General features: G+C 55.3%; 1 protein-coding gene across 1 annotated transcript in view; it reads left to right on the top strand.

The window, feature by feature from the left end:
* Nucleotides 1-757: 757 nt before the first annotated feature.
* The window catches only part of Tmem132a (transmembrane protein 132A), an 11,757-nt gene continuing 1,701 nt past the window's right edge, over nt 758-10,813 (top strand). The window contains 11 exon segments of the mRNA XM_028884234.2: nt 758-1,013; nt 3,316-3,530; nt 3,843-4,061; nt 4,638-4,969; nt 6,162-6,311; nt 6,633-6,831; nt 6,930-7,073; nt 8,410-8,524; nt 8,527-8,611; nt 9,945-10,218; nt 10,589-10,780. Coding sequence (XP_028740067.1) covers nt 914-1,013; nt 3,316-3,530; nt 3,843-4,061; nt 4,638-4,969; nt 6,162-6,311; nt 6,633-6,831; nt 6,930-7,073; nt 8,410-8,524; nt 8,527-8,611; nt 9,945-10,218; nt 10,589-10,780 — 2,025 coding nt within the window. The 5' untranslated portion in view covers nt 758-913.

The following is a 10,813-nucleotide window of genomic DNA, read 5'->3' as shown; positions in this document are numbered from 1 at the left end:
GGGGTGCTGCGCTGCCCTGTTGCTGGCCTGGGGAGCCTAGAAAGACTGGCTTTCCTCCCAGACTCAGGAATTTACCGCACCAAGATCTTCACTGTGGCTCCAGGTGGTTCTGCTGCTTTGTGGACGGCCCAGGCATGTCTGTGCTTCGTTTTCCTTTTTTAGGTTGCCATGGAGATACCAGATCTTTTTCTGGACCTCTCCCAACACTACCTGGGGGCAAGGCTGGGCGGGACCCGAAGTCAAGTCTCCCTCGGAAGGGTTGACCAGCCTGTACCCTTTACCCTTTGGGACCCTCCCTGGGGTGGGGCTGGGCACAAAACAAACTGCCTGCACGGAATGGCCCAGGGTTGTCATCTGGCCAGGTTTGGTCTCCTTATCTGCCTCCCAACTCTGTTCCCCTATGTCCCTGAATTCAGGCTCTGATTCTAAAGAGAGATGCCTTTACATCAGAGATGCTTGTGGGGAGGGCATGAGGCAGAGGAAACATTTTTTTTTTTTTTTTTTTTTTTTTTTTTTTGGTTCTTTTTTGTTTTCTCCTTGATCATCAGCTTCCAAGAGAAATCCCAGAAGAACTCACCTTGTGCCTCCTGGCAGAGGCCATCAATCTGCTCAGTCTCCAGGGAGACTTCTTCCCGATCTTAGGCGCGCGCGGGAGGGCGCGTGGGGGGGGGGGGCGCTCTGGGTTTGGGATCCGCAGGGCACTAGGACCCGGCGGGGCGGAGGGGACAGCCCATGTGCCTGCGTTCCCTCCCACCCTACTGCTCCCGCTCCATTGTCTGGGAACTGCAGCCGCGGGCGGGCGGCGCAGAGAACTGGCTGGCCAGAGGGGCCGGCGCGGAGCAGGCGCGGGAGATGCGGGACCGGATAGCAGCCACCTGAGCTGCGCGCTTAGAACCCGCCTTCAGTGGGAAGGATGTGCGCCTCGATGGCTGGATGCGCCGCTGCGGCCCCTCGGGGGCCCTACGGTGCCTGGCTCTGTCTCCTGGTGGCCCTCGCCCTGGAAGTCGTGAGAGGTCAGCGGGAAAGGAGGGGAGGGGAGGGGCGACCCGGCTCGGCCGAGGCCATGCGTCAGTGATGCCCCCAAGCCTTTGAGCCCTGGAACTAAACCCAGAGCGATGTCCTGGAGAGGTCCAACCTTGGGAAACCGGTTCCCAGCCAGCTGTTCTTTTGCCTTCTTCCCTGTGCGCCACCTGGATGCTCCCACCTGAGCCTAAAGTCTTTTCACTCCCATCCTCACCTGCCGGGTCCCAACTCCTCTGCGAGCCTCCTCTCCAGCCCCAGCGTCGAACCCGCTACCCTGCTTCCAGGTGCACCACCCCTCCCCAATCTGCTGTTCTAGCCCCCACCGGCCCTCCCGCCAGTCACAGGAAAGCAAAACAGCCCCTTTGCCTGGGACCCGAGAGATGCGCGTCTCTCTCTCCCTGTCCCAAGGAGATGTCTGACCTTGGAGTCTTCAGGGAGAGCCCCAGCCTTGCCTTTCCGAGCCCTTGTGGGTGTACCCATCACTGGGTAAGGGGCAGCAGCTACCTGGTGCCTGACATGAGCAGGGCTGAAAGGTGGAAGATGCTATGGGAGACTGGGAAATGGTGAAGCATTCTCTATCCTCCTGCCCCCATCAAGAGAGCTGGACTCCCAGGGATGGGAGACCGTGCGAGTCCGTGGGAGTTGGGACTAGTGAGCATCTTGTAATTATGGAAGCAGTGAATTAGAAGGTGGACCGGAGCCACCCCAGGGGCCAGCAGCCACTCACTTGTTATCCTTAGGGATATGGGGGTGGTGTTGGTGGCTCTAGGGAAGAGCCCCCCCCCCCATCCCAGCTCAGCTGTGGGGCTGAGAGGGAGCTGGTTCAGGAACTTGTTTCAGGCACCTGCTCCCCACCCTGCAGACCCGGTAGGAGCCCTAATAACCCCTCCACAGTGAAGGGAGGGAGGAAAGCTTTGTCACAACCATTCTGCTCATCAACAATCTCACTTCCCATGGGAATTCCACCGCAGTTTACAAAGCCCTCCCCTGCCCACAGGGTCATGAAATACTCCCACTCCTTCTACCACTGAGGAAATCTAGGCTCCAGATGTTGGTGCTGGCCCGTCTTTCATGGAGTACAGTTAGGACATAAACTCATCTCTGGGCTCCCCGGAAACCTCTCCAGGGAGAGTTGAGGGAATTCCAGAATAAGACAGAGCCTGGAGCTGACATGAGGCTAATTCGGGAGGGGCAGCAGAGCCAGGCACATCGGCTGTACTTGTGGTTCCAGGTACTCTGCAGGCATGGGAGGCTTGTTCCCTATCTCAGGAAAGCAGCAGCAGCAGCAAGCAGAGCCAGAACAAGAAGTCTAGCAAGGGGTTAAATGACCACAGAGGGGCTTCCTTGAGGAGGCAGCATTTGCTCTTGGCCCTGTTTAGGAGTGAAGTCCCCATGGCATAATGGTGTTGCATTGGATGGAAAAGCTGGGTAGCTTGGTGGTGAATTCCTTACTGGCCTCTCAGGTCCACCCCAGGTTGGAGAGCCCTCACACATCGTTTTCTAAATCCATTAGGTAGAGTTTGTAGTAATAGAACTTAACCTACAGAACTGTATGAGAACTGAGTTAATACATGTAAAATTGAATCTGTGTGGGGTTAAGTGCTTTAAAAATTGTTACTCTTTAGGGATTGTAGTACAAATCAATATAGCCTTAGTGGGCCTTTGTGGTTTTTATGATTAAATATTCCATCTCCTCAGGCTTATGGTTCCCACACGTAGTGAGTGCCAGTAGCCTCATGGACCTCTTTGGTACCCTCCTCAAGTGTCATTCCTGAACCCCCACCCCCAGCTGGGGCAGGGAAGAAGGGATCAAGTTTGGAAATTTGGTGTGGGTGTGCCATGGCAATAACTGGACCTGGAGGGGGTGTCCAACCAAGTACACCAAAGGACCCAGACACAACAAAAGAGTCTCCATTTCTACAAAGCTCAACTCAGAACTATCTTTAACTGAATACACTCTAGTGCAGGAGTCCTGCCCTCCAAATGCCCTCGCATCTGAGGCAGGTAGGCAGTAGGCACATGTCAGGGAGATACTGAAAAGGCTCTGTTGGAGAGAGAGAGGCAAGGTCTGTGGAAGGTAGAGGATTGGCTGGGAAGTTTACTTCCAATCCCTGACTCTCAAACTCTGCCTTTGTGAGACTCCCTGTACCTCAGTATTCCTCTACATCTGGGAGATGGGACATTTGTAGTCCATTTCTCCCTCTCCTGCCCAGCCCCACAGAGAGGATGGAGCTCAGTTCAGCCTCTGCTAGCTCCAGAGCCATCCCATATCTACCCCTTATTCCTCTTCAGTTGGCAGTAATCAAGACACCTTGGATCCCATCTACCTGCCAGTGGCCCTGGAACTCCTGGATGCCCCTGAGCATTTTCGTGTGCAGCAGGTGGGCCACTACCCACCTGCTAACTCTTCTCTGGGCTCCCGCTCTGAGACCTTCCTGCTCCTGCAGCCCTGGCCCAGGGCACAGCCACTTCTCCGGGCCTCCTACCCACCTTTTGCCACTCAGCAGGTAAGCCTAGGGCCCAGGGACTCCCAGACAAATGAGACTCTTGAGTTCTGCTGTTTGGGGTTCTGGGGCTCTTCTCATTCTTCTCCTTAAGCACTAACCAGGCCCAGTCCTGCTTAACTTCTGAAGTCAGGCAAGATTGGGTGTATCACGGTGGTGTGGCCATAGACAACTTTTCCCATTCTCTACACAGGAAGACTGAGGCCTCTAATCTCCTGCCACGCTGAGATTAGAAGGCTGACACCCCGTACCTGGCTGTTGTGTTGTCCGCCTTTCCACCCCACCCTGCAGTTGAGCAGCCTCGTTCTTTTCTAGGTGGTCCCTCCCAGGGTCACTGAGCCCCACCGGCGGCCTGTCCCTTGGGATGTGCGGGCTGTTTCCGTGGAAGCAGCTGTGACTCCAGCAGAGCCTTATGCCCGCGTCCTCTTCCACCTCAAAGGGCAGGATTGGCCGCCAGGACCTGGCAGCTTGCCCTGTGCCCGACTGCACGTCACGCACCCTGCAGGCACTGCCCACCAAGCCTGCCGCTTCCAGGTGAGTGAGCTGTTTCTGCTGCTGCGCCGTGCAGGTGTGGTGCCAGGGTGGAGAGGGAAGGACTCTACTGCAGTCTGGGCAGTCTAGGGGCATGAGCCACCTGACTCCGTTTTTGGTCCCTGATAACCCTAGGAGAGGCTCCCTTAAGGATTTCAGTCCAGGGTGCATGGCTGTGGGCACAGAACTTAATGTCTCTGAGGCTCAGATTTTTCTGTAAAACAGACTAACAATAGTTCCCACTTCTCTGGAGTTGGGAAAGAGATAAATGAGACAGATGTAAGAGTCACTGTCACAGAGCCATCAACCTTCGTGTGTAGAGATTTGAACTTTCGTGAGTTGTATCTCTGCTATTGTGGGTTGGGCCCGAAGACCCGCTGGAGAGATCTGTTTCTTGCTGTTTCTGAGCTATAGGTAGGTCCTGGGATGTGATCGAGATTGTCCCTACGATTTTGCTACGAGTCCTTGGTTCTGCCTTCCATGGACCTCTTCAGTTTAGGTTTTTCTGCCAATGGGAGTAAGACTCCTTCGCATCCTTCCCGGGGCCAACCACAGCCTTTGCCTCCCTTGTGTTTGCAGGCATCTCTGGGTGCCTGTGTGGTGGAATTGGAGTTCCCCTCTCACTGGTTCTCCCCAAGTGCCACCACGAGGGCTGAACTGGCCTATACACTGGAGCCTGCAGGTGAGGGACCTGGGGGCTGTGGCCCTGGCGCAGAGGAAGAACCTGGGGAGCAGGCTCTCCCGGTGGGTGGTGTGGAGCTGCATCCTGCAGACCCCCCACAGTACCAGGAGGTACCTCTGGATGAAGCAGTCACTTTGCGGGCACCCGATGTGCCAATGAGGCCCGGCCAGCTCTTCACTGCCACGCTCCTGCTTCGACACAACTTCACAGCCCATCTTCTTACTCTTCGGTGAGCACGAGGACCTCATGGGTGGAAGAGGGAAGAGGGACATGAGTGGGCTGACAACAGGTATCTGTTTTTCCTGCAGTCCTCGCTAGAGCTCTTAGCCTCCACAAACCATGAGTTCTACATAAATGTTCCCAGCAGAGGGTTGCAAGATCCTGTGATGAGCACAGCCCAGAGGTGGGCAGCCTCCCTGGGACTTTAGGTCCTGTGGTAGAGGAAGTAGGAGAGGCTTGGAACCTGAGAAGTGTAGTGTCCAGTGCTGGGGTATGCCCAAATGCTGACAAGATGGGTATCCATCTGGGCTTGAGTATCCATAGGGTTCTCTGCTTGCTACCGTTGCGGGCGGGAGGCGCTTTGGACAAAGTCCACTCCTGCACATCAAAGGCCCCCATTCTATATGTCCTTTTCTGTAGGAACTTATACCTAAGCATCCTCTACCTCACCCAGTGAAAGTGACAAGGATCTACAGTGTAACCTTCCCTCGACCATGGGTGGGGATATGGGAGTTCCACCCAATGTGTCTTCCTACCCATCGTGCCCACTCAGGCCCACTCATCCGCTGACTCCACAGATCTTACAGTCCTGTGTCTCCACACTGGAGTTGCACAGAGATGCAAGGCCCTGCACTTGAAGAGACAAGGACGTGAAGAGAGGGCATGAACTAGATTGAACAGCATGGGGGTGGGGGTGCTGGGCTGAAGTATTAAGTACTCTGGGGACTTGGGCCAGTGGACAGAATAAGGGGGAAAGCCATTTACTACCACTGACAAGAAATAGGGTTTGGAAAGGGAGGCAGACTAAGCCATAGGTGCAGTCTGAGCGAAGGCCTGGGGTCATGAATGTGAGCTGGGCTGGGGTGGGGGGGGACGACAACTCTTGGTGTCTCCCAAGCCCAGAATGTGTGGAGAGATGTCTCTGCCTCTGTTGAGGCTGAGCCAGGACCTGGAGGCTCTGGAATGCCAGGCCTGGGCTTCAGCTTGTGGGCAGTAGAGAGTTGTAAGTGGCCTTTGGGTGGGTAGAGGAAGGAGTGTGACGTAACCTGTCTTGAGGTGGGGTCCTTCTGAAAGGGATAGGAAGAGATTCCAGTTGGAGGAAAGCCAAGCAGGAAGCTGACATCTTTAGCTCCTTGTCTGCCTTTCCAACGCAATCTGCAGCCCAGTCTCCATCTTGACCAAAATGCACACGCTCTTTGCAGGATCAAGGTGAAAAGGGGGTTGCAGGTGATCGCTGCCCGCCCGGTCCAGCCCACCTTCTGGACTGCTAAGCTGGACCGCTTCAAGGGCTCCAAGCACCACACTAGCCTGATCACCTGTCACCGCACTGGGTCTGCAGGACCAGATTCCAGGTAGGCACAAAAGAAAGTTCTGACCTTAGAATGCTAGAGAACAGGTTTGGGGCTCCAATGGATGCCCCCACCCCAGTGAGCATTTGGAGACATAAATCAGTGGTTCTATGGATCTTAAGAGGGGCCTGGAGGCCGAGTTGGGCTCTGTAGCCAGGATGGAGGCGTAGGCTCTGTCACTTTACATTGTGATCTTGGGGGAGCTACATCACCTCTGTGCCTTGGTCCCCTTGTCAGTCAAATGAGGATAATCGTAGAGGCTGCTTATGAACACAGGTGGTACCTGGTGGCTGGCAAACACTCAGCTCTTCTCTCTTCTGCCAGCAGCCCCCCTGAACTGTCCGAGTTCCTGTGGGTGGACTTTGCAGTGGAGAATGGCACTGGTGGGGGTGTGGCCGTCACTCGCCCTGTCACGTGGCAGCTGGAGTACCCAGGTCAGGCCCCTGAAGCAGAGAAAGACAAAATGGTCTGGGAGATCCTGGTGTCTGAGCGGGACATCAGAGCCCTCATCCCACTGACCAAGGTAAGAGGCTAACATCTGTGCTCAGCCACACTGGAAGCCTGCTCCCAGGAACCCCAGAAGGTGAGAACCCTGGAACTAAACATACCTTGCACCCTCAGGCCGAGGAGCTGGTGAACACAGCTCCATTGACGGGAGTGACCCAGCGCATCCCCGTGCGTCTTGTCACTGTGGACAGTGGGGGAACCCTGGAGGAGGTGACAGAGCACATTGGCTGTGAGTCAGCCAACACCCAGGTCCTGCAGGTGAGTGACGGCACTCATCTGTGTGAGCATGCGCAATCAGACACATCGCTTTGTTCCTTTCTGCTGTCTCCGAGAGAACAGCTTCTCTACTGCAAGCTTCACTGGCAGGGCTGTGACATCAACCTTTTTTTCTTTTTTGGTTCTAGTCATCTCTCTAGAGCAAAGTTCGGCCTTGCACTTATTTCCACATTCATTATCCATTATCCATTTTGGCACTGGCCAGGGAGCTGAACTGGAAGAGTGTGTGTCCTTTGGAGTCAGGACCTTTGTAGAGACCTGCGTTAGTTACTTTTCTCACTGCTGTACAAAATCCCTGGCAAGCACAACTTAAGGAAGGAAGGGTTCGGTCTGGCTCTCAGTTCAAGGCTGCAGTCCATTACAGCAGGGAAGGAAGAGCGTAGGAGCTCGAGGCGGCTGGTCATGTCACACTGTAGTCAGGAAGCAGAGAAAGGAATACTGGTGCTGAGAAAAAAGGATTTGTCCTTTTTTTCGGGGGGGGGGGGGTGTAACGGGGATGGAGTGGGGGATGGGGCGGGGACCCAGCCCATGGATGGTGCTGCCCACAGCTAGGATGGATCTTCCCACCTCAGTGAACTCAATAGAAATCCCCTCACTGACATGTCTAGAGATTTGTCTCCTAGGGAGTTCTAGATCTTGTTAATCATCACAGCCCATCTTTGTTATGAACTAGCTGTGTGGTCATGTGCAAGTCTCTTAACCTCTCTGAGCCCCCGGTCCCTCAGCTCTAACATATGATTAGGTTGTTGTAAGAGTTAAAAGTACCTAATATCCAGCAGGTAGCAAGAACTGAAGCATCAGCAGTTACAACTGTTATAATTTGATGAGTATTATCATAATAATCACTGTTGTAACGACCTGTGAGGCTAAGAGGGTAGACAGCTTTCTCCATCTTGAGGTCTTAATGAGGAAGCGCTGACCCAGATCCCGGGCAGCAGTGGCAGCCCCTTGGGGGCTCCCAGGGAGGTGGGCCCGTCTTGCCCTCACCGTCTTAGCTGTAGCTGGTTGTGAGATGCCTCTGGCACCAATGTCTGAGGCTGACACTGAGGAGCTAGCATGTTAGGTTCAACCCTGACCCTGCTAGGAGCAAGGCTGTGTACGTTGCATGTAAATGGCCCAGCTCATCCCTGGAGAACACAAAGTATGGCCCAGTGCCTCTCGGGTGGATTTTGGTAGCTCAGCAAAATATTTTAAACTAAGAGCAACCACTGTGCCATACCGAATTGAATTTGAGATGTAGCCTTACTTATGATTAGAGTAGATGATGCTCTATCAATGCCTGTCATTTGTGTCTCAGCCCATCTCTGCCTTTCCCTAGGTATCCGAGGCCTGTGATGCCGTGTTCGTGGCTGGCCAGGAGAGTCGGGGTGCCAAGGGAGTTCGGGTAGACTTCTGGTGGCGGCGACTGCGGGCCTCACTGAGGCTGACCGTTTGGGCCCACTACTGCCCTTGCGCATTGAGCTGACTGACACGACTCTCGAGCAGATTCGAGGCTGGAGGGTCCCGGGCCCAGCAGAAGGGTGAGTGCAGACCTGCAGGAGCCCACAGGACTTGGTGAATTCCTTCTGGGCCTGAGGGTGCACAGTGGCCACCTCCACAGACCCAGGCTGGGGTCTGAAACTCCGCCCACCTGCTGTGCCTTCTGCCCCTCCAGCGTCACTTGACGTGTCGCTGTGACAAAGCCCTTGACAAAGGAAACTTAGGAAACGGGGGTTTATTTGGCTCACAGTTCAAAGTACAGCCCGTGATGGAGGGTCCGCCTCAGTAACAGTTCAGACAGCTGGACAGGTGGCATCGCATCCAAAGTCAGGAAGCAGAGAGATAGATGGACGCTGGTGCTCAGCTCACTTTCTCCTTTTTATTCAGTGGTGGGACCCAAGCTGGTGGAGTGGTACTGCCCATAGTTAGGGTGGACCTTCCCACCCAGTGACCCTCGTTGAAAAGCTACCTCATGGGCTGGAGAGAGGGCTCATCAGCTGGGAGCGCTGGCTGCTCTTCCAGAGGACCTGGGTTCAGTTCTCAGCACCCACGTGGCAGCTCACAGCTGTCTGTAACTCCAGTTCCAGGGAACCTGACTTCCTCACACAGACATGCAAGCAGAGCATCAATGCACATGTTAAAAAAAAAAGCTACCTCACTGTCATGCCAGAGATTTGTCTCTTAGATGAGTCTGGATTTTGTCAAGTTGACAATATTAGTGGTCACCTGCCTTCGACCACCAGAACCTTGGCCACTGTGGTGTAAGCTGGCAGCCTCCACATCCCCTCTCCCCCAGCTTCCTCATCCGCTATAACACATACGAATTCTCTTTGCTTGGCTTACTGCCCTATATTCCAGCTCTATACTCCATCCCTGAGAATGTTCACTGTTGTATACTCCGAAGCCTTGACTGGCCCAAGCTCCATAAAAATAAATGATACTGGTTAGTGGGGAGGCTCCCCAGAACCTGAGGGCAAGGATGAGGTGCCTGGGCCTCTCAAAGTAGAAACTGAGTTGCCACCCCCATTGCCTGGTCACCTTCCCACACCAGCGGTATCCAGAAATAAGTGCATCCAGCTGGATAGATGAGCACATTTTACCAGTCAACTGGGGTCTGGGCATCCCCGGCCTGATCAGGAAGACTTGGCACCCAGAAGGGAGGGGATTCAAAACAAAGTTTGAAGAACAGGAGGCCTACACCAGCCAGGCGCCTCTGGTTACTATTGTTTTTGTCATTTGTGCAAGCCGAGGCATTAAGCTTCCATTTAGAACCTCTAGATGGGTGGCTGGGCAGGGCCTTGCTGGGCTGGGAGTGTGGGCAAGGCGTGGTCTCCAGTGGGCGGGGCCATCACTGACGCCCCGCCCGCCCCGCAGGCAGCCGGAGCCTGAGGCTGCGGTTGAGGAGGCAGAGCGGCGCTCCCGCGGCTGCCGCCTGCAGTACCAGAGAGCAGGTGTGCGCTTCTTGGTACCCTTCGTGGCCCACCCGCTGGACGGTGGCCGCCGCCTCACCCACCTACTCGGCCCTGACTGGCTGCTGGATGTGACTCACCTCGTGGCAGCCCATGCCCGTGTGCAAGATCCTCGCATAGCCTCCTTAGAAGGCGGTCGCATCCTAGTGGGACGGGAGCCTGGAGTCACCTCCATTGAGGTGAGTCACCACAGGGGACGCTAAAGAGCAAGACTCCGCCCCCTTCCCCCAGGGTGCGGGTGTCCCCAGAATGTTCCTGGTTAGGTGTGAAGGCTGCAGAAAGGACGGGGGGTGGGGTGGCGGGGGGACGACATGACAGTTCTAGGAGGGCTAGGAGGCTGAGTGAGAATGGAGTTCACGGCAGGAAACGCGACAGGAGTGAAGGATGAGGGTCTAGGTGTGTAGAGACAGCCGCCAGAAGGGCACTGCCCTCTGGTGTGGATTGGAGCCTGTAAGTGTATTCAAGTGTAGAGATGCTGGGAGACTGTGTGCAGGAGACCCCCACCCCCACCCCCACCCCCACCAACTTTCATTTGCTTCCCACTCTTAGGTTCGTTCCCCGCTGTCTGACTCCATCCTGGGGGAGCAGGCACTGGCAGTGACAGACGACAAGGTCTCAATGCTGGAGCTGCGAGTGCAGCCGGTGATGGGCATCTCATTGGCCCTGAGCCGAGGCACGTCCCACCCTGGGGAGGTCACAGCCACATGCTGGGCCCAGTCGGCTCTTCCAGCCCCAAAGCAGGTGATGGCTGGGGGTCAGGGAGCATGGTCAACA

This window comes from Peromyscus leucopus, chromosome 1 (genome assembly GCF_004664715.2).
Source record: "Peromyscus leucopus breed LL Stock chromosome 1, UCI_PerLeu_2.1, whole genome shotgun sequence".
Classification (NCBI taxonomy): Eukaryota; Metazoa; Chordata; class Mammalia; order Rodentia; family Cricetidae; genus Peromyscus; species Peromyscus leucopus.
This window is presented reverse-complemented; position numbering and strand designations above follow the sequence as displayed.